General features: G+C 41.9%; 1 protein-coding gene across 1 annotated transcript in view; it reads left to right on the top strand.

Moving 5' to 3' along the window:
* LOC144767616 (putative methyltransferase DDB_G0268948) overlaps positions 1-24,482 on the top strand; it is a 544,273-nt gene that overhangs the window by 502,397 nt on the left and 17,394 nt on the right. The window contains exon 6 of the mRNA XM_078651020.1: positions 6,770-6,907. Coding sequence (XP_078507146.1) covers positions 6,770-6,907 — 138 coding nt within the window. The remainder of the gene's footprint in view (positions 1-6,769; positions 6,908-24,482) is intronic.

A 24,482-nucleotide genomic window follows, 5' to 3' on the forward strand; every position in this document is an offset into this window, starting at 1 on the left:
GGAGAGGGGGGAGTATGAACAGAAAGGAAGGAGTAAGAGGAGAAAAGGGGAGTATGAGGAAAGGAGGGAGTATGAAGAGAGAGGGAAGAATGAGGAGAGAGGGGGGATATAAGCAGAGAGGGGAGAGTAGGAGGAGAGAGAGGGAAGTATGACGAGAGACATGGGAGTATGAGGAGAGAAGGGGGAGTATGAGGAGAAATAGGGGGAGTGTGGGGAGAAAGGGGGAGCTTAAGGAGAGAGGGGGAGTATAAGGAGAGAGAAGGGGAGTGTGAGGAGAGAGGGGGAGAATGTGGAGAAAAGGGGAGTATAAAGAGAGAGGGCTGTATGAGGAGAGAGGGGGGTCGTATGAGAAGACAGGAAGGAGTATGAGCAGATGGGGGAGTATGAGGAGTGAGGACGGGTATGAGGAGAGAGGGGGAGTATGAGGAGGGGGGAAGTATGAAGAGAGGGGGGAGTATGAGGAGAAAGGGGGATTATAAAGAGAGGGAGGAGTATGAAGAGAGAGGGGGGAGTATGAGGAGAGGAGGGAATATAAGAACAAGGGGGAGTATGAGGAGAGGTGGGAGTACGAGGGGAGAGGGGAAGAATGAGGAGAGGGTGCAGTATGAGGAAAGAGGGGGAAATATGAGTAGAGAGGTGGGACTATGAGGAGAGAAGGGAGAGTTGGAGAGGGAGGAGTGAATGAGAGAGGGAGTAAAAGAAGAGAGGGGAGTATATGAGAAGAGAGGCGGGAGTATGAGAAAACAGGGAAGACTATGAGGAGATGGGGGAGTATGAGGAGTGAGGAGGATATGAAGAGAGAGAGAGGGGAGTATGAGGAGAGGGGTGAACATTAGGAAAAGAGGGAGTATGAGGAGAGGGGAGAGTATGAAGGAAAGGAGGAGTATGAGGAGAGAGGGGACTATGAGGACAGAGGGGCAGTATGAGGAAAGAAGAGGGAGTATGTGTAGAGAGGGGTGAGTATGAGGAGAGAGGGGGAGTAAAAGGAGAGAGGGATGTGTATAAGGAGAGAGGGGGATAATGAGGAGAGAGGGGGGAGAATGTGGAGATAGAGGAGGAGTATGAGCAGAGAGGGGGGAGTATGTGCAAAGAAGGGCGAGTATAAGGAGGACATGGGAATATAAGGAGAGAGGGGGTGTATGAGGAGAGAGGGGGTAGTATGAGGAGCCATGAATGAGTATCAGGAGATAGGGGAGTATGAGGAGTGAGGGGGTATGAGGAGAGGGGGAAGTATGAGGAAAGGGGGAATATGTGGAGAGGGGGGAGTATGAGGAGAGGGGGAGTATGAGGAGAGGGGGAGTATGAGGAGATAGGGGAGAGTATGAGGAGAGAGAGGGAACTAAGAGGAGAGACATGGGATTATGAGGAGAGAAGGGGGAGTATGTGGAGAGAGAGGAGGAGTGTGAGGAGAGAGGGGGAGTATAAGGAGAGATGAATGTGTATGAGGAGATGGGGGAGTATGAGGAGAGAGGAGGGAGAATGTTAAAAAAGGGGCGAATATAATTCCTAAATTCACACAGACGCACAGTGTGATTCTAGACAAAAAATATAACACCTTGCATTTTACCAAAACACATTTACTAGTCTACAAACGGTTAAGTGACTGCACACATTTCATGCATATAACTACTACATTTCAGTGGACAACCCTGACTCATTTTGCAAATACATAAGCAATTTGCTGCATTATTTTTGCCAACATTACATCAAAAAAGTGACACAATAGAACAACAAAAAGGTGCAAGGGGCTTGTAAATCTGCCACAGAGTGTATGCAGCAGTGTATGTATACTGACTGGAGAATTGTAGATTTAAAACAGCAGTCTGATTCTACACAAGCAACACTATTAATTACTCTTGAAGGGCTAATATCACTACACACATTACAGAAATATAACTAGTGCATTTTACTGTACAACCATTAGTCATTTGGCAAATACAAAAACAATAACCGGTTTACAACTCTATCAAAACTAGAATAAAGGTTAGCTTTATAACCACTAATGTATCTGTAGACCAAAACATACAAAAATGCTGCTCTCAGAACAATTCCTAAATGCTCACAGACACAGTGTGATTCTAGACAAAAAACACTATTAATTACTCTTCATGGACTAATATGACTGCACACATTACAGAAATATAAATACTGCTTTTTTCTGTATGACCATGAGTCATTTTGCAAACACAAAAATAATAACTAGTTTATATTTCTATCAAAACTTCGAAAAAGGATAGATATTAAGCACTTATATCTCCGCACACACAAAACATAAAAAAATGCTTCACTCAGAATAATACTTAAATGCACACAGATGCACAGTGTAACTCTAGACAAAAAATATTATACCTTGCATTTTACAAAAAAACACATTTACTAATCTATAAACGATAAAGTGACTACACACATTCCATGTATATAACTACTACATTTCAATGCACAACCCTGACTCATTTTGCAAATAAATAAACAATGTGCTGCATTATTTGTGCGAACATTGCATCAAAAAAGGAACACACTGGCAGCACAAAGACACACAATAGACTTTTAAATCTGTCCCAGAGAGTTCACAGTTGTGTATGTATACTGACTGGAAAATTGTAGATTTAAAACACAAGCCTAATTCTAAATAAGCACCACTATTAACTACTCTACAACTGAAAAAGTGACTGCACACAATCTAAATTTTTTAGTACAGCACTTTATTAATCAAAGCTGACGCACTAAACACATTAACTTACCAAATGCTTTTATCACAATAGTTATCCAAATGCGGACAAACTTAGAATTTGATTGTAAATGTAAATATATGTGTCTTGTAAAGCGCACTGCTGCCCTGAGGCGTCCTGGCGCTGTAGACCGCTGGGGAACCCGTCCTGGACATCTCTGTGAGATGGTCCCTACTGGGTATCTCCAAGGTGAAACCAGGCATCCCCGGCAAATGTGGGGGACCGTTGTAGAGATGAGGCAAGCTAATGCCCAGAGTTGCCGAGTGTGATCCCTGGTTAGAGTAGGCACCGAGGCGAGAATTATCGAGTCCGCTGACCCTGGTCTATGACCCTGCCGCGTTGGGAATTGAACCCTGGTCCCGGGCCGGTCTCTGCTTCCGGGTCTGCCGCCTCTAACCAGTGAGCCACACCACTCCACGATTCTATACACTTTAGAAGGATAAACATACTGGAGGTATTTGGTGGGCTAGTTGGCCCCCAGGGACCGTCAGGATACTGACCCTTCAATACTGAGGGTCCCTGGGGGCCAACTAGTCCACCAGGTACCTCCAGTATGCGCCAGGGAGCTGCGTTGCATAGAGGTGTTCAGAGGCAACGCCCTTTTTTACATCTCTCTACAACGCACCCTGTGGCACTTACTGGAGGTACCTAGTGGGCTAGTTGGACCCTAGGGACCCTCAGGATTCAAGCGGTCTTAATCTCCCAACTTAAAACGGCCACAGGGCGTGTTTACACAGTGGTGAAGGGAGGGGACGCGGCCTGAGGTGAGGTGTGCAAACATGCGCTGTAGTCCGTTTTAAGTTGGGGAATTAATTGCGCTTCAATCCTGAGGTCCCCTAGGGGCCAAATAGCCCACCAGGTACCTTCAATCCTGAGAGTCCCTGGGTCCAACTAGCCCACCATGTACCTCCAGTAAACACCACAGAGCTGCGTTGCAGAGAGATGGTCCGAGGCCATGGCCCATTTTACACCTCTCTGCAATGCAACCCTGTGGCACTTACTGGACATACCTGGTGGGTTAGTTGGCCCCCAGGGACCCTCAGAATTCAAGGGGACTTAATCCCCTAACTTAAAAAGCCCACAGGCCTTGTTTGCACACATGTCACCTCAGGCTCCTTCACCAGTGTGCAAACGCACCCCATGGCGCGTTTTAAGAGGTAGATATAATCCCCTGCCCTATTATGTACTAGGAGCTTACAGAGGAGGGCATGCTAATCACAGAGGTACCCCAACGCATAGTGTTCCCTAGTGTATGTAGGCTTTTCACTTTGGTGGAAACGACCTAGGCACATTGACTGGCGTAGGTTTGGAAATGCTTTTGAAGTACACCTTTAGACAACTGATGTTGCTTTTCCCTCAAACAGTCTTTGTGTATTCCAATATATGCCAAAGACATAAATGGAAATGGTCAAACCAAATTTGTCCTCAGATTGAAAAATCGGGAAAGGATTCTCGATAATAGACAAATATTGACGATCGTGCTGTCAGGATGGCGTTTTGCACACGTCATGTGTAAAGACATTGCAACTTGAGAGGAAAAACTACTCATCTGGCTATTTGGTATTGTTTCCATTTTATCACAAGTGTAACCGCCAAGTTTCTACAAACAATTATATCTATGATGGTATCATTGATGATATCTCAAAAGGCATCATTAATGACATCACTTAGGACATCACTGGTGCCTCATATAACCTAATGATCAAGTGTACATGTACAAAATAGAAACAGTTTAGTTTATGGTGGAAAAAATGACACATAAATAGGTCTATCTGGGTAAAATGATAACACTATTTTTATATAACAGGTGAAACATATGAATCAGGAGTCAGAAGCTGTCATACTGTAGTATTTTAAATGTAAAAAAAAAAATGGGTGGGATGTGTGGCCTACAGAACAATGTAGATACCTATGGAAAACAAGTTTTGAGTGAGTAGCTGGGATTGAAATTACCATGTCAAGTGGTAAAGAGGATTGAAGTGATGAACCTCAGAATGAAGCAAAAGCTCTCTGTTTTAGATGGTCAATGCAGATTTGTCATCAGTGATGTCACTCTGAGAATACCTAGGGCCACATTTAAATGTTGGTGGACAGGTTACTCCATCATAACGATGACGAGTATCCTGTCTGCCGAAATATAAATCTCATAGGCTATAATGAGATTCATATTTCAGTGTACGGGATATCTGTCACCATTAAGATGGAGTACCCCATCCACCAACATCTAAATCAGGCCCCTAGTTTGGTGCTTTCATATTAGGGCTTATTTTTTTTATGTTACCAGCATTCCAGAGCCATAAGATGTCCTAACGGTTGCCTGGTAATGATTTTCCTTGTATTAAGGGTACCCCACAGTCCTGTGTATTAAACAATTAGAAATCACAAACCTTGGGAGGGCCTTCAATAAGGGCCTACAATACCTCTGCTCTGAACTGGTGTACTGGTGAAATTGGAGAATGAGCAGTTACTGCAGCTCTCAAGCAGATCAGACTGTCATTATCATTGCGATGGTCGAGCAGTACTCATGCATTCAGTCTAATGTGTTTAGTGCTTAATTTGAGCCAGTGGCTGCTGGTGGTGTTCACTAATTCATTTTTGTGGACCTGCACTTATTTTTTGTTGCCAGAATAAGAGGGATACACACAATGGGGACCAATGGATGAGAAACATCGTCACACGGTGCGGAAGCAGAAACTTGCAAGAGTTAGCTAAAAGGGCAGAGACCACCTGGCAGAGGATTAGGGAGGCATTCAGAACTATGCAGCATTTGTATTTGGCGCACTAAAATTTGATAGTGCTAGCCATGGGCATGTGACCATCAGCATTCATTATTTTACAAATTGAACACTGAATATGAAGCTGAGGACACTCTCCGTGAAGTTGGGCATCCATTATTATGAAAATGTATCAATTTAGGAAACTTATTTGTCCTAGGAGAACTCACACATGTGCAGAATTGTTGATTCCCTGTCAGCTATGTCATACTGTAGGGGCCTTATTTATGAGAGGCTTGCACTGCTGGAGTGCCCGTTTTGTTGACGCTCCAGTGATGCAAGTCTCTAAATTCATATCTATGAGACATCACAATGCCGCTCTGCATGGCTTTGCATGGCCTTATAGATATGGAGTAAGACAAACCAGTGTAAGTTGCTGATTGTGTTAGTCTGCATCAAGGCTGTGTTCCAATGGTATTGCCATGGGTATTCCCAGAGAGCACACATGGATTTTTACGCTGCCCCAGAATCACTTAATCATGTAAAACTAGGCAGCTCCCAAACCTTACTGCACCCCAGTGAAGGCGTAACGAGGAGAAATATTTGTATTTCTTATTATTTCCTCTTTCCATGTATGCTGCAGAGGACACCGCAACTCTGGATTGTTTTTGTGGAGGAAGGTGGCCCTTCTTGAAAAAAAACAATCCCTATGGCAACAGAGGCACCTTTGCACTCTTGTGGAAGAGTGTCTGGGTTGGCACTAAGCACTAAACTGTGTGCCAGTGCAGGATAAAAATACGGTATATTCTGCCTATTCACATTGACGTAGGGCAACGCACCAAGATGACTTGCGGCGCTGCCTTATAAAAATTCCTCATAAATGAGGCCCTTGATACATATACATTAGAGACCACTGACAAATGTGTGGACATTTTTGAAAATGTACTTCGAAAATGTTTTAAAAAATGTACAATTATTTAAGTCAGTTCATTTGTACATTGTTAAATAAAAAAAAGAACAACTGTAGAAGTTGCCTGCGCTGTGGGGCTTCTTGGGAAGAGGAAGTTGCTTCTCCACCAAGAAGGGAGTTATCTTTGATAACCATCCAAATCTAAATCAAGCTAGTTGTTTTAAAAGGCACTCTTGCCAGGAAATATACAAATTAAACCGTTTCTTCTGCTCTCTTACAGAATGTGGCACATCATATTTGAACTCGGGGTTGCATAATCTTGACAACTACAAGCAAGACTTCTAAAAGATAATGAGTAAATTAGCCTATGATGAAAAATGGTGTTTCAAAGTCTTCAATTTGTTAATCTTTTACAGAATTAGCAACATTGTCATGAAGCGTGCCATGCCTGTTTCTGTTCTGGTCGGTTTCATGGAGTCGATCTTCTTGTTCCAATACCACTTCTCTAGTAACCCAGAGGCTGGACACGAATTCCTACAAACACTGCAAGAAAGGTAAAGACATGAATCTGTTGTATAATCACAAAATAAAAGCCTATTTAAATACCTGGTAGGCTTTGTGAGCATGCACCAGGTGGTCTATCGAAAGCTTGTTCATGTGGGACTCTTTGGGCTCCAACAATCATAGTGGTTCACATAGCAACTAGGTTGGTTTCTGTATGTATATATGATGTGTATTTGTGCATAGTGTGCTGATGCACACAATTCCTATTTATTTGCATACACTCTACATGTTGGTATACTGTAATATTGCTTAGAGGAATAAATATGTTGTTTTAATTTACAAATAAACTATCAGCACACCAATGAAGCACGATGATTTACGTGAGAATGATTAGAGATGTTATGCTCAATATCTCTCTTTATGTTCTCAGTATACCGGTCTATATCAACAGCACCGTGAAGTGTACATTTAGCACATTCACTTATGCATAGTAAATCCTGGTATATGAAGAATTAAATGATGTGAATTCTCAAAGTATTGTGTGATAATCGTAATCGATTGGTTTGCCCTCACAATTGCTTGGTTTATATGCATACAACTGTGCCTTGCATTCATACTCCACAACTGTGCAGAAAAAGCACATTTGTTCAGACATATAAAACACTGTAGATTGGCTTGCCCTCATACATTTCTCAGTGTATGAAAAGCACACTGATCCAAGTGCATGCCTCACTGAAAGCAAAGGATTCACTGCACGTTGGGTCACAGTTGTAATGCACTTTCAAAGCTTTACCTGCCGGTTGGAATTCATATTTACTAGTGACATGCATGAATAGAGTTCGTATTTGTACTTTAACCACTCACATTCGTACCACTTTTTGTATTTTATTGTAGTGGTTGACATATATGACATATACATGGTGGGTTGTATGTATGATATATGTGTTGCCTCCCTCCAGAATTCCCGGGATCAATAGTTAGATTCATGTATTTCAGTTCTTGTCCATGCATCGTGCGCTCAAATACATCAGTCACACAATTATAGCTCCTATCTGCCATTATGCAGCTTGAGGCACTCATCACGAGTCAGTCTGCTGTCGGTCTGCTGCCTATGCCCAGACACGGTTAAAGAGGGGCCAGTGCCTTTTTAAACTTATGCGGAGTTTGCCCACTTTACTCTTCCTGTTAATTTATTGGCTAATCGATCACCAGGCAGGTTGATTATCCTTGTAATCAAGAAACACAATAATTGCTTGAATGTGTAAGTATGTAGGGGGTATCCAGTTTGTGATACAAACTTAATTGTCAGCAGGATGTCGACCACACTGATAAACTGAGAGGCCTCAAACCCTCACTGCCTGACCCCCACCGTCATACTGAAACATATGAAAAATTAGCTGTTGCAAAGTTATCATGTGAGCCCTGTGCATGGCAAAGTTTTACTGACTTTTATTGGTGGTAACTGACTGCATCCTAGGCTCTGCTAGGCAAATCCAGGATCAGTGCTATGGTGAAAACACAGTGAAAACTTAGTGAAACACACACACATACATGAGGGTATACTATATATTAGAGTAAACTTATAATTGTCATGACGTACCCTATACATCCCTAGTACGTAATAGAGAAGGGGGATTGAAACTACCTTTAAGTCCCTAGAATATAATATGGCATGGCAGTTTAGAGGTCAGCTGCCATTTTTGTATATGCATGTGTGCATTGCTGCGACCATGAGGTTGTTTTAAAAGCTGCCTTGTGTTGTAGCACTGCTTTTAAAGATAATAAAGTGGCAGGCTGCATTGATGAAATGATAAGTGGCACCCAGGCAGAGAGGCTATCTGGTAGGAGAGGGTTCTGCTAAACAGGAATGCCAGAGCAGGGGGGAGGTGTTGGAAAGCATGAGCTTCAAAGGGAGAATAGGACAAGCAGAGAAGGCCAGGTCCATCTACCCCCACCCTCTCTGACCCAGGCAGATGGCAGGCTCAAGGAAGGAGAGCTTTGGAAATGAGCTACACTGGAAGTTGTCTTAACTCATTCTTGCTCCTCTGCTGAGCCTTCAGCCTTATTGAGTTTTGGAGGAATAGTGCATTCTGGGAGAACAATATGCCACACTTTGGAGGAAGTGGTCATGCTCTGGGGTGTTGCCCTGCACTTCATTTGACAGAAGTGCTCTCCTGCTTGACCCCAGGGAACACTGATTACATTTCTGAGAGCAGCAGAGCCTCTCAGATTAACTACCCTGCATTCTGATTGACTGTACTGGCTGCATTATCTTGAACTTCAGCCCTTTGGATATACCTTACTTCAAGAGCACTAAATGTAAATTGATACTTGTATAGCGCACTACTCACCCGCAAGGGTCTCAAGGCGCTTGTACGAATACCGCTGTGGAACCCATCCTGACTTTCCCTGTGAGGTGTCCACTCCTGGGCACCCCCAAGGTGGAGGCCAGGCATCCTTAGCGTTGTGGGGGCCGTTGTGGAGATTAAGCAAGCTATTGCCCAGAGTTGCAGAGTGGGACTCCATGATTGGAATAGGCACCGAGGCGAGAATTACCAGATCTGTGGAATTTTGAGCCCAAGACCCGCCGAGGTGGGGAATTGAACACTGGTCCCGGGCTAGACCTCTGCATCAAGGTTTGCCGCTCTAACCATTGAGACACACTTCTCATAGGAGTGGACTCCTTGCAAGCTACAGGTTAACAGAGCTCACCTGGATCATCACCACCAAAATCATCTGGCTGGAGTGCGTCCAGTGGATTTGTGAGTGTTTTGTTCAGGTACATTGTGGCAATTGTGGTCTCAACCTTTCAAGGACCATTGTGGAGATTCCAGGCCTTTGGATTGTGTTTCGGACACTTTGGACCCCTAAGACGAACTTCAGGAAGAAGTTCCAGAAGTTTAGGATAACTATGGAAAAAAATTTAATAAGTAGACTAACTCAAGTGCGAGATACAGGCCGGACACTTTCATCAGCGAGCTGGCCTGGGATACTGGTTCATCCTGCATAAAAGCTCTGGAGGTCCAACTTTCAGAGGGTGACTGGGAGCTCCCTGGAAAGCAAGTATGTGAACCCTCACAGTAAATATGGACTGGCAAAGAGCATCAAAGGACCCAGGCAGAAAAAGCTCCAGAAAGGTTTCTAGGTCCACAGGTACATTTTTGACTGAGGTCTACCCTGAGGGATATCCAAACTGGGCTCCATCACGGTTGGCCTGAAACTTTGACTTTTTCCCGGTCAGGCATGACCAGATGTCCCAAAGGTGCTCAAAAGGTTTCTAAGTGCTATATAGCGCTAAATCTTAAAACATTCATATCTCATGATTTTGGTGTCATTTAGATAAAAGTATTTTCTTTTTTTGTAAATTGGTGTTGGATTTTTGTTGAGTGTGGTGTCTTAAATATTTACTGAATTGGTGTCTTTCAATGCTTTACATACCTGTCTCGTAGGTTAAGACTGCTGCTCACAGCCAAGCTACTAAAGGTGGTGCATGGGAATAATTTATTGAGACCTGTACTTAGCGTCAGACCCTATTAGTGGCCTTATTGCCAGTCATAGATTTAAATTTATGATGACAAATAACCCACTTTCCAACATTAGCCTGGCAGCAGATGGTGGATACCAGCAGCAACAATGAGCAGCTCCAGTGATTGTGCTGCTATGCACAGACAAAATAACAAGAGAGGTTAATTCCAAATTAGGATACTGTTATCCAGATAAGCAACATTTTTGGTCAGCACTATGCATTTTTATCAGTGGGGGGCAAGAAGAGAAACAAAGGGAGGATTGTTAAGGGAGAAGATGAAGGGAAGGGTAACATGGGCATGGCTGAAAGTGAAAATACAAAAGCAGCAGAGTACTGTGCAAAGAAATGAATGGCAGGCACAAAATAAGAAGGGAAGGAGTAATGGACAAAACAATGTTAGCCACAGGAGTGACTGTAGGAATGAAACAAAAGAAAAAAGAAGATCTAGAGATCCATAGAGAATTAGTGAGGTAGAGCAGAATGATGGAGGAAAAAGAAGCGGAGAGAAAGCTCAAAGAAAGGGTGATTGAACAATTAGGAAAGGGGGAGAGAGTGGAAGGAGTAAGGTAGGGAGTGAAGAGATGGAAAGTGACAAAGGGAGAAAAAAAGGAGTGGATAACATATAAAATGCTGGAGAATGGTGAGAGGGTGTTGTGTTTTCAGTGTGTAACAAGAAATGAAAGATGTTTAGTGCCTTACACATGTTTTTTATAGTGCTGTAAATCACTTTAGAATGCAATGCAGGTTTCTTGTGAGGTTAGTAACTGCTATTACTGGCCCCAATCGAATTATGAGTTCAACCGCTGGTATGCTTAATTTCACAGTTTCAGTTTAGCAAAAACATTATGAAATTTCTGGGGGATACACTCAGAATCACTGCTTCACGGTAATTCCATGATTTTTAGTGGAGCCTATGATCATATTGTAATAAATCAGATTAACACGAAACCCCTCGCCCTCCTTCCCTCCCCTTGGTAGAGTTATTGTTTCCCCCAGTATCGACATTTCCAAAGCTGGGGAAATCTTCTTCGTTTTGTAGGCCACTGGTAATGGGGAGGCTATTGTCATCTTAGAAAATATATAGGTTGGTCTTGCAGCAGTTATAATGCAGTTTGTAAGCCATTATTCTCAACAAAAGAGATATATTCTGGTATGTATCTATTGACATTGTCATCATTGCTTTGCTCTACACACTATAAAATATGACTAGAAGTGTTACACATGAACAATCAAAATGTTCAATATAAGCACCTTGAAATCATGGAAATGTCATACATAAGTCATCTGAAAACATGAAAGCTATGTGCTTCTAATGGATCATCTGTTGATTTGCATGCATACCTCTCTGGTTTGCATGCAAAACATACGGGTTTGTACATAATTTTATGGCTGATATATATAAAGTAATGTTTTGTTCTTGTATTGCACTAATTTGAAAGCATAAACTGTTGGTATAAATGTACAACCCATTGGTTTGAAAGCATTACATCCTGACGTGCTTGCATGATATAATGGTTCTCAAGTGCAAGTTGACACCATGCTTGTTAACTGTACATGCATTAAGGACAGGTAAGAGCGTATAATTGTATGGTTCCTATAAATAACATAATCATTTATAAGTAACCTATATCTGTATCAATAATACATTTTTTTTAACATCACCTACTTATTTATGCACACCACTTTTTGTATATCCAAAGAATACAAGCAGTTTTTTTCTTTTATAATCATTGCTTAATGAACATTAAACAACGTTGATTACTTGCGGTTTAGAATTAAGGCTGGGCTTCATATTGTGGCAAGCTTGCATTTGATTCAGCAGAATTAGAGGAGCTGTTATCTTTTTAAATGTAATGTTATTTTTTTGTGCTTTTTATGTTCAAAATAGTTTATTACATTTTATAATAGACAGTGATAATACAAAAAGAGTATTATATAAAGTACCCATGTAGGCTACATAACTGTAAAGAACAATAATTACATGCAAAACAGGTACAATGTAATATAGAATTAATAGTAACAAAAATAAAGAGGAAGGGATAGGAACAAGCATAAATATGTTACAAAGCAATTTGAGTTGAGCTACTAGCAGTTAAAAACATGAGCAACTTATATTATAAGTAAATAAATAGAGACATACATATCTAAGAAGATAAATAATAATCAATCAGTTTCCAAAATAAATGATAAGAGTTACAGTTGTGAGTAATACCAGTCAAAGATAGATGGGCACCTCTTCTAGAAAAAATTATCAATGACCACCAAGCATGGAAAGATAGTAATGAAACATCTTTTCAACACGCTGTAATAGACTTTAAAGCAGCTGATAACAGAAAATGTACGATTTTACATTCGAAGTCAGACAATTCTTTGGAAAGAAAAACAGATTTGCAAATCAACAATTGGAATGAGAGTTCATCAGAGATATTGAGTATTTCTTGTATAACATCCCAAACTTCATTCCAAAATGTAAAAACAGACGTAGAATCAAAAAGCATATGTTTTAATGAAGCAGTATGTAAGTTACAATGCCAACAATTTGAACACGGAAAAAGCTTAGCCTGAAATAACCTTAAGGGGGACCATAAGCTATTGGGCAGATCATAAGAATTTTTATGATAAAGTGATACAGGTAACCACCTTGAGATATAATTTAGCCATATTTTTTTACATGTATCATATGAGAAAGAGGTTGACAGCTCATTATTCCAAAATGTTGAAACCGTATCAATATTGTTACCTTGAAATGCATTCATCTTCTTATGCATTAATGAAACAGCATGAGAAAAAGAGGATGAAGTTTGAATATAAATTGATAAATCTAACTTAGTATTTGAAGGAATATTATGGGGAAAGGAATCTAATATGGAGTTACATAAAAGTTTGTATTTTAAGAAATCATAGGATGGTAAGTGAAAATGGGCCTGTAATACATGAAACAATACAAAAGTATTGTAATTGTAGATATCTTTGAGGTAAAAAAAACAGCCTTAATCCATGAAAGTGTCAGGCGTGGATTATACCATAATGACATATCTACAGTGTTAGAAATGGTTGATTGAAAAAGTGAGTCAAAATCATTGAATGTAAGTTTTTTATGGATTTCAAAATAATGAAATAATATTGACTTGTTAAACATGGTTAACAAGGTAGACAATGGAAATGGAGTTACCGGACTCCTTTCTATAGGAAGCCATGTAGGAGAATAAATCGGTGGGAATGAATAAACCAAAGAGAGCTTTGATTTAAGATAAACGCTTTATGATAATTAAAAAAAATTGGTAAACCAAATCCTCCATTACATTTAGACATTTTTAGTTTTTTATAACCAATACGAGGTGTTCTATTGTTTTAAAGAAACTTAGAAAGTTGCTGATTAACAACTTTATAAAACTTCATAGGAAATTGACTAGGAATCATAGCTACGAAACAATTTCTATTGTGTCCATTTTCACCCACCATGAAGGTGAAGCGAAGACGATTTAGATATTTTATCCTTAATATACCTTAAAATAGATTCACAATTTAATGATATTGTTTTTTTTATAGATAAAGAGAACAAAATGCCAAGGTATTTGATTTTATCGCTTTGCCAAATTATTTCTTGTATGGGTAACATATCTGGGGTACAGTGAAATTTTAAAATAGAAAATCTGTTTTATTGGTGTTTAACGTGTAACCAGAAATTAAGGAATATGATTAAATAATATCTAATAAAAGAGGAAGTGAGGTTTCAGGATTGCTAATAAATAAAAGTGCATCATCTGCATATGCTAATGTTATAATAATAACCTCATTAATATTACCACAAATGATATCATTACATTTCCTAATAGAGACAAGCAGAAGTTCAATAACAAGAAGACATAGTAACAGGGAGAGTGAACAACCTTGTTTGGTACCTCTAAAAAGAAAAAAAGTGACCAATAATAAATAAACGAGCAGGAGGAGTAAAGAGCAGATATCATATATATAAACAAATCACCAAAATTAAATCCTGCTAAAGTAAAGAATACAAATTGCCAATGAACTTTATCAAAAGCTTTTTCAGCATCCAATGCAATTACCCCAGATGGTAGGGATAAAGTAGACCCCTGTTTGATAGCATTTAATAAAGGTATTGTGTTATTAACAGAATATCTATTTTTCATGAACACTAATTTATTAAGGAAATAGGGTGATCATTTGATACAAGTGTAGGGTCACAGTTATGTTTAGGTAATACAACAATCAAAGTCAAAGAACCTGAAGTTGATCCCGTAGAACTAGAAAAGGGTAATAAGTTTAAACAAATGAGAAATTAGTTGCAAATCTAGTTCCTTATCAAATTCAGCTAGAATGCCATGTGTGAGTGGAACCAGTCCAGACCCGCGACAGTCATCCAGTCCCTTCCCTTGTCGCATTTTTACCCCTCTGGTCCATTGTGCACTAGGCCTGGCATTGAGCCGGGTTGGAACATTGTAGGGTGCTCCGCTGTGGGCGGTTCCAGCCAGGGAAGGCTTAGAGAACCTTTAGTTCCTGTGGCTGTCTGTAAAATAGATACAGTTGCCTGGAGATGGTGGATTGACTAAATTCTTCTAAGCTGCAGTTCACTGTTGGGGGGTACAAATGGGACAATCCCTGAAATAGAACGGAGAGAGTTGGAGGATGTAGGAAGAAAAATCTCTAGCAGCTTAGGGGACAGGAGTGTTGAAAGATGTATGGTGGATATACTGATTCCAGCCACCCAAAGTAGTAGCCCATTCCCCACTGATAGAAACAAGGAGCCTGAAGTTGAATCAGTTGCGGAAGGTAACCTATTGCCCCCCTTATTAGGTAAAACGGGTTTAACCGAGGAGGGAAATGCGGATCTACCTGAGAGTATGGTTATGGGAATAGGGACAGAGACACTTAAAATCTTATCCTGGAATCTGGCAGGTCTGTCTAACAAACTGACCTGTCCTGAATGGGGTTCTTTTGTGGATGAAAGTGGTGTGTGCCTCTTCCAAGAGACTTGGGCACGAGCGGAGCAATATCGGGCAGGTTTTGCTTCATTCCATGTCCCGGCAGTATGGGGAGGGAGAGGTCACCCTTCATGGGGGCTTACTATCTGGGTGATATCCTATTTAGGTTGTACTGCCAAGTCACTAAATACCTACTTCAAAGATATTCAATGCGTAGTCCTTGCTTGGCCCAATGCTTTTAAGTTAGCACTGATTAATGTGTATTCACGGCCTGGCAGTATAGTCAAAGAGTCTAGCACTATTGAGGACCTGTCCCTCTTTATTTCAACAATCCCGATAGACACCTACCTTTTGGTAGGGGGCAATTTGAACTGCCACTTCGAGCCTCTTGAGGGTATAAATGAAGATGTCCTATCGGCAGAGGATGACCATTGGTCTATCCCTTTGATCCAGGCTCCATCTCCTAGGGCTTGCCGCTAGCCGTACAGATCATGGCACTAACTTTAATTCACTCCCTACGAGCATGCAATGGCCGCACGCTCTCTGACACTCCAGACAAATGTACTTTTAACAAACCTGGACAAATGTCCCATCTTGACTACATTTTGGCTGAAACAAGGCTATGGCCAAAGGTAACAGATTGTAATTTGGTTACAAGAATGGACAGCGATAATAATGCCCTAATTTTAGAACTGGGCTTGCCTAACATCAGTAGGAGCAGGGCCCCAGTTTCCGGGGATATCGATGGGGATCTTACCCTGTCTAATGATAGGCGCAGAGTAAGATGGCATAAATTAATGGAACACCCAAAACAAATAGAAAAATTATATAGCTTGATAATTCCCTCTCTTATAGAGGTTGCAGCACTAGTTAACCAACCACCGCCCTCTGATTATTTAATCAAGCTGGAGGCTCTTCATGTGGGCTTAGTATCCAATCGGGCAGAGGTACTCAACCCTCGGGTTTCTAAGAAGGGAAATAGGGCCCCCCACTGCTCGTGGTGTAATTCAGCGTGTAGGAAGGCCAAAATGGAACTATTGAAGGCCATAAAAGATAATAATAGAACTGCAATTAAGGATAGGAGGGCCCACTACAAATGGTAAATTAAGTGTGCGAAGGAAGAGTGGGATCATGACAAGTAGTCTAGTTTATCTCTTGCACTAGCTACCAAAGATTCTCGGAAATTCTGGTCCATAATTAACACTGGCTGCAGTGAGCCGAAAGCAGCCATTGAATCTAATATAGCGGCGGAAGTATGGGAAGGCCATTACCGGGTCTTGTACTGGAAAACGGTGAGGATAGAGGGTGGCAGCCTCTATATGGTGTTCGTGGACCTTCGCTCTGCCTTTGATCTTGTTCCCCGGGGGAAACTTTGGAGTGTTCTTCTTGAGTTGGGCATTCCTATCCATCACCTGTCTGTCCTGATGAGGTTACATGAGGCTAACTTTGCTCAAGTTAGATGTGGGAAAAACTGTGCATTGTCATCTCGATTCCGTGTTGGCAGGGGGATAAAGCAGGGCTGTGTGCTCGCACCGACCCTGTTTTGCCTCTATGTAAGATGTATGATGTTACAACGCGATCAAAATGATCGCGGTACATCACAACGCATCTTTTACAAGGACTTGCACTGTAGGGTACTGGACTTAGGAATAGTAAGATTTACTATTCCAACTCCAGCCTACGTACAGTGGGGAAGGTCTTGGAATAGTAAATCTACTATTCCTTATTCTAGAGTGCCCTCCAGCGCAAGTCGTGGTAACGACTTGCGTTGTAAAAGACGCGTCGTAATGGCACCGCGGTGTTTTGACCACGTTGTGAAGGATGTTCACCTCTATGTCAATGGGGTAATCGTGCATCTTAACGGAGTTCAGAATAATGATGCCCCGAAGTTAGCAGGCAACAGGGTCCCTGCTATAATGTTCGCCGACAACACCCTCTTGCTCTCTGCATCTCCAATGGGTATACAGCGAATATTGGATGGATTTACAGAATTCTGTGCTATTCGGGGACTGGAGATCAATTCTCTTAAAACCAAATTCATGATCTTCAACCCCCCCAGAACAACCCGACCAAACCCAAGTCTAGGGACAACGAGACTTGAAAGGGTAAGCACCTTTGATTATCTGGGGGTGACCAATAATGAGTACTTGACGTGGGGCCCCCAGCAAACTAAATCACAATTGAAACTGGCCCAACTTTCGGGCGGAATTCTCAAACTATCCAATAAGTCCACTATTAAACCTGGTGGTCCCGCGCTGGAGATTTATAAATCACAAGCAAGGGGTGCCATCATGTATGGGGGCGAACTATGGGGACACTGTAATAGGACTGAAATTACTAGGACCGAAAATACATTTTTAAGACAGCTGCTAGCACTTCCATCCAGTACCCCGCTTCTTCCCTTAAGGCTCGACCTGGGGATTAGACTAATTGATGAAGAGCTAGCCCTAAAACCCCTGAGGTTCTGGCGCAGGCTCTGGGTAACATCAGAGCTGACAAATTACAGACAGGAACTCAAAGAAATACTGACCTTCCCGAATGCATGGAAAATTCTGTGGCTTTCTTTTATAAAGAATTAATTCACAAGGCTAGGAGTTCCCGTTCTATGCGCCGACCCAGGAAGGGGTTGCAAAACGATCTCACTCACTTTGCTTACTAAAGATTTCCGTGCAGACAAGCTTGATGTGGCATACGTAATCCCCAAATTGGTTCTGTAACTGCTTCCTTTCTTCTGGTTAAAGATTTTAAATTTTTGAGCGGTTTTTAGATGACATATATCCTTTATTAGGAAAAAAATTGTATGTACAATTGAGGCATGGAGTTTTACCCCTACGTGCACTTACCAGCAAGTGGTCATCTCATGCCCCGAAAAATTGTCCTGCATGCAAGTGTGATATTGAAACTGAGCTTCATGTCTTATTTTTTTGTCCGGCGTACTACAAACCTAGGAAGTACTGGCTCGTTCCCTTGTGCAAAAACGTGGGTTTTCGGCACTGCATGCAGGCACTCAAAGTGTTAAAGCCAGACACAACTGCACCTATTGTATTTGCCGTCTCACAATTTTTGGAAGCTATGTGGCATAGGCGCAGAATTCTAACGACCCGAGCTTAAGCCTGGAGTGGCAGCCAACGGACATACATTGCTTTTTATAAATTTTTTGTGTTTTTTAGAAACTTATTTATTTTTCCATTTTTGATGGGGGATTTTAAATGTATGAATTTTGTTCAGAAGTGCCTACTTGAAAAATGTTCTGGAAATTAATTTTGCTATAATTGTTTTATACTGTCATCTATATGAACTGCCCAGAGATTTATTTTGTTTAAGAGACTTAATGGGTAGTAGAATTTCTTTTTCAGTAATAGGTAAATCTAATTTATTTTTGATTAACTGAAGAACTTTTGGTAACCCACATGTATATAAAAAAGAATCAATTCAAGAAGGATCATTGAAATTAGGTTTATAATAGCCGGTAGGATTCATTAACAATATCTTTTTGTGATAATGCAATTTTCCCATTGTGGCCATGAATTGAATTTATTTGTGTTTCATCTTTTTTAATACGTGAATAGTTCTGATAGCATTCAAACAGAATTTGGATTTAGAGTTAGAGAGCTGTATTTGCTTGAGATTGAATTAAACTCATATCGAAGTTTTTGTAATTCCATTCTATTTTGGGGGTCATCGGAAGAGATGAAAAGTCTCTCAAATGTTGCAATTTGTTTGTCTAATTCCTTAAATTTTTCATTGAACGTTTTGTTTTTATGTGCAATAAGAGAAATGGAGGCGACCCTAAAATAGGCGTTGAAAGTATCTCATTGATTCACAATAGATGTAGAGCCTTCTGGGTTGAGTTGAAAGTACTCTTGAAGTTCAGTTAAAATTTTAAGTTTATTTTGTTCATTGAGGACAGTGCTAGTAGTCATGCGTCATCTTGATTGAGTTTTAACCTTTGAGTTAAGGTGTAGTACCATGGAAATCAAGACAAGATCCGAATATCAATATTGCAGGTATTAGGAGTAACAAATGAATGTATTAATTGTCGAGAAACTAATAAATAATCTAGTCTTGAGTACGAGTTCTGAGGATTAGAGAAAAGAGTAAACATTTTTTCAATAGGAAAATATAGTCACCAGATATCTACCAATATGGTTGTTTTAAAAAAAATGAAAGTAAAAAATGCATTAGGTGGTCGAAAATTAGTGAGAGAAGATCTATCTAATAAAGGATCAAATATAAGGTTGAAATCCCCTCCAACTATAAGTGGGACGTTGCCCAACTTGAGAACTTCCGTGGTTAAAATGGACCAGAAATCAGGATAATCAACTGTTGGGCCATACAAAATAAGTAAAAACATAACTGTATCATGAATTTTAACTTTCGCTATGACGTATCTACCTTCTAAATCTGCAGATTTACTTAAAATTTGACAATGTAACCTTTTTGAAAATAGAATAGCCGCACCATTTATTCCCCATAGTAGGAGAAGATATAATAGATCAACCCACTTTTTTTTCATAAAATCCAAAACCTTGTCTTCAGTATGTGTTTCTTGTATGAAGCAAATATCCGCTTTACAGCTACCTAAATAATCTAATATTTTGTTGGTTTTACAGGATGTCGTAAACCTGTGACATTCAAGGAAACTATTTTAATGTTATGAACATTAGCCATCGTAAAGTAGGAAAAATACAAATGAGAAGAAAAAAAAGTTTAAGTAAAAGAAGAAAATAGTAGTTCTAGAAAAGGGTAATAGGGGAAAAAAGGGAAAATAATGAGACAAACAAACATAGAAAAAACAACAACAATTAAACATTAATATCAAATTTGAATGACCGAACCAGTGGACCCCTATGTGGAAATAAACATTTAAATTGGCCAGAAAAAAATTATCTAGTAATGTTCAAGTAGCAGGCTCATATGTATCCATAGAGTGCTGTGAGTGTTGATCCTGAAATATTTGTAAATCTCTGGAAGTTCGCATTGTCGAAGGCTCAAAAAGACCATATTTAAATCCAAGACTTCTTAACCGTGAACGAATGTCAGTGAATTCCTTCTGAGTCTTAACAGTATCTTTAGCAAAGTCATGGTGAATAAAAATGTTATTACCATTAAAGAAGGAATTTCATGTACCACTATTCTTAGCAAGACTAAATGATGGTGATGTAAAACCTTGAAAAACATTTGTTTCAGGTTGCTGTGGTGTGGATTACAATGAGAAGGAATCATATGAGCTTTATCTATTCCAAATTTCTCAGGAAATTTCATGCGCAAAAGACCAGGGAGCATATTATCAAGGGCCTTCATTTATGTGTTAGCAACCTTTTCCGGTTGCTAACGCATGAATTAATTATCGCCCTATTATCAATGTGTCGCTAACTCCGTTTAGCAACGCATTTCATGCGTTATTCATCGCCCCCACGCTGGGGGCGATGAATAACGCTAATGAGATGCAGGGTGGGCATTCCCACGTCCAACCATATGTAAAATGTGGTTGGAGGTGGGATTGCCTTATTCACAAGGCAGGCCTTGGGAGAAGGAGACCTGCGATAAACGCGTCTATCGCAGGTCTCCCAATGCCTGCTTTTAGTACATGTTAGGCATTGCTAACATGAGGGGGTGGATCATAAAGCTGAATCCACCCCCCCCCCATATTATCAAGGCACACATCAGCGCGTGAAAACAGTGCTTGTTTTCACGCGCTAATGCGACCTATCGACGATTTCACATTGCCCGTTGGCTTTAGCGTTGAGAATACGCTGCTAACAGGCGATGTGAAATCGGCGATAGATTTTTCCACGTTATCAACGCTGTGCGATATTTTTTGCACAGCGTTGATAATATGCCCCCAGGTTTCAAATTTTCCAAATATATCTACAATCAGAACCTTCAACGTCTTCTAGTAAATTAAAAGTGTGCAGGTTATACTGTCTGTTACGATTTCCAAATCCAGAAGAAGAGCAGACATGGGAAATATTTTTGCCATAAGTGATGACAAAGTATCAATTTTAACTTTCTTGTCTTAAATCTTAATTGCATTGTCAGAAATCTTCAATGACATACTAGACATATCTTTGCACAAGTTTATAATCTCCGCCGCAGACATGAAGCCTGGTGGATTGGTCCATATCAGTTTTGCATAGGATCTTGTGATGTTTGGAAGCCAGGTGTCCTTAGAATACTCTTGAAATTAAGTAGGGCATATTGATACTCCTGTTGTTGTTAAATAAACAACATGTTTTGTTTTTTTGCAAATCAAGTGAACTCTCTGAAAAGAGGCAGTGCAAAACAGATAACAAATCACCATTCACCTCGGTTCCTTAACACCTTTGCTCACAGTATTACCTCAGTCACAATTAGGAAATTCTATATTGTTGACTTTCCTGACCAATTATTCTGTATGCAATTCAATTGTGCAATTCTATTATTTATCACTTGATCACTTGCTCACTCTTTGTGCTCCCTTATCAACACTGTAATGTTCAATATTGGTGTTATTAAAATGCAAAAGTCCTGTTGTATGTATATTGATAACACAAATAACAATACAAATCAATGTTTTCTTACCTTTCATAGTCCCATAGGACCAGATCAGCTGCTCTTTGTGCTCAATCAATCAATCAATCAGGGATTTGTAAAGCGCACTACTCACCCGTGAGTGTCTCAAGGCACTGGAGGAGGAAGAGGGGGATCTCCTGATCAGTCAAATAGACAGGTCTTGAGGTCGTTCCAGAATGTTTGCAGGGTTGGGGAGCATCCGATGTGCAAGGGGAGCTTGTTCCAGGTCTTGGCTGCGATGTGGGAGAAAGCTCTCCCACCTGTTCTGTTTCTCCGGATGCGGGGTACCTCTGCCAAGGCGAGGTCAGCGGAGCGGAGTCTCTTCTTGTGTACGTGGAAGGATAATCTCTCATTGAGGTATTTGGGTCTGATGTTGTTGTGGGATTTGTAGGCATGGGTAAGGAGTTTGAAGGTGACCCTCTTTTCGACAGGGAGCCGGTGGAGGTCTCATAGGTTTTGGGTCATGTGCTTGTGGAATGGAGTCCCGAGGACGAGTCTGGCAGAAGTATTCTGGATGGTCTGGAGCCTGTGTAGGAGAGATCTGTTGATTCCAGCGTATAGGGCGTTTTCGTAGTCAGGTCTGCTTGTTATGAGCAAGTTGGTGATGATCTTTCTGCAGTTGCGGGGATCCCTTTGAAGGTCTTGCGGAGAATGCACAGGCAGTTGAAACTGGTGGAGGCGACGGCGCTGATCTGGCGGTTCATGGAGAGGGAGGAATCGAGGATGATGCTGACGTTTTGTGCATGGTCTGTAGGGATTGGTGGGTTCCCAAGGGCGGAGGGCCACTAGGAGTTTTCCCGGGGGGAGTTGCAGGGTCCGAGGATGAGGACCTCGGTCTTCTCTGAGTTGAGCTTCAGGCAGCTGTCTTTCATCCAGGCAGCCATGTTCTTCATTCCCTCCTGGAAGCAGAGTCTGGTGTCCTGTGGATTCTTTGTGATTGAGAGGATGAGCTGAGTGTCGTCTGTCTAGGAAACAATGCTGAGCCCATGCTGTCTGACGATGGCGGCAAGGGGGGCCATGTAGATGTTGAAGAGTGTGGGGCTGAGTGATGAGCCTTGGGGCACTCCGCAGTTGATGTTGGTGGGTTTGGAGAGGAAGGGAGGGAGTCTGGGTTCTGCAGGAGAGAAAGGATCAGATCCAGTCAAGTGTGGCTCCTTGTATCACAGCGTCATGAAGTCTGGCTGCGAGGGTGCGATGAGAAATGGTGTCGAAGTCTGCAGAGAGGTCTGGAAGGATGAGGGCTGCAGTATGTCTCTGGTCGAGTAGCATCCGGATGTCGTCTGTGGCAACGAGGAGGGTGGTCTCGTGCTCTGGTTATTGTGGAGTCCAGACTGGGAGGTGTCTAGGCTGGAGTTCTCTTCTCAATGAAGGTGGTCAGCTGAGCGTTCACAAATCTTTCGGTGACTTTGGCCATGAAAGGGAGGAGAGTGATGGGCTGGTAGTTTTTCAGGTCCGTTGAGTCGGCCGTGGGCTTCTTGAGGAGGGGTTTAACCTCAGCCTGCTTCCAGTCATCTGGGAAGATGCCAGACGTGAAGGAGGTGTTGATGGTAAGTCCAAGACCTAGTGTGATGGCGGCTCAGTGGAATATGTGCAGTGGGCAGGGGTCAGTAAGGGCTCCTGAGTGGGTTTTATCCATGGTAGTGGTGATGTGTTCAACGGTGGCAGGCGTCCTGGTCACTATGGTAGGCTTATCAGCCACAATGGGGGGGAGGTGATGTCCAGAGACAGTTCAGTGAAATTGTCATAGTGGTCCCTGATCTTCCGGTGGAAGTATGAGCTGAGGGTGTAGCAGAGTTGCTGGGAAGGTGTGACGTCTGTGGCTTCGCTGGGTGGTTGGTGAGCTGCTGTATGACGCTGAACAGTTCCTTGGTGTTGGTCGCGTTGGTATGGACTTTGTCTCTCATGAAGGTCCATTTCTTCTCCCTTATTCACTGGTGGTATTACTTCAGGGGGCTCCTGTGGTTGTTCTGTGCTTCCGGGGTTTTCATGTTTTGCCAGGATTTCTCTAGGCATCTGCAAGAGCTTCTGGATTCCTGTAGTTCAGTGGTGAACCAGGCGGCTTTCAGTGGGCATTGCTTGGCAGGGTGCCGGAGGGGTGCGAGTATGTCGGCGGATCGGGCGATCCAGTGGTGAAGTTCAGTAGCTGCGGGGTTGGTGTCGGTGGTGGTGCAGGGGGGTCTTGGTGGAGGGTGGTGATGAGGAGTTCCTCTGTGACCTTCCTCCAGTTTCTTTGTGGCAGTCTTGGGGCAGGCTTGGCAGTGGTGGTGATGTTGAAGGTGAAATGGATGCAGTGGCGGTCCGTCCAGGGTGGCTGGGTGGTGTGACTGAAACAGATGTTTGTTCCTCCCGCGAAGATGGGGTCTAGAGTGTGACCAACTCTGTGCGTGGGTGTATTGACCAGCTGCTTCAGTCTGAGGTTGGCGAGGCTGTCGTGGGGAGTGATGGAGTGGGGGTCGCTGCGGTTGTCAAGGTGGAAATTGAGGTCCCCGTGGAGGTAATTGCGTGGGGTGTGGCGAACTCGGCGATGGTGGTTGCGGACTGGGTGTGAGGGCCCAGTGGTCTGTAGATGAGGGTGCCACGTAGCGTGATCCTGGGGCTGGT

This window comes from Lissotriton helveticus, chromosome 7, assembly GCF_964261635.1.
Source record: "Lissotriton helveticus chromosome 7, aLisHel1.1, whole genome shotgun sequence".
In the NCBI taxonomy this organism is placed as follows: domain Eukaryota; kingdom Metazoa; phylum Chordata; class Amphibia; order Caudata; family Salamandridae; genus Lissotriton; species Lissotriton helveticus.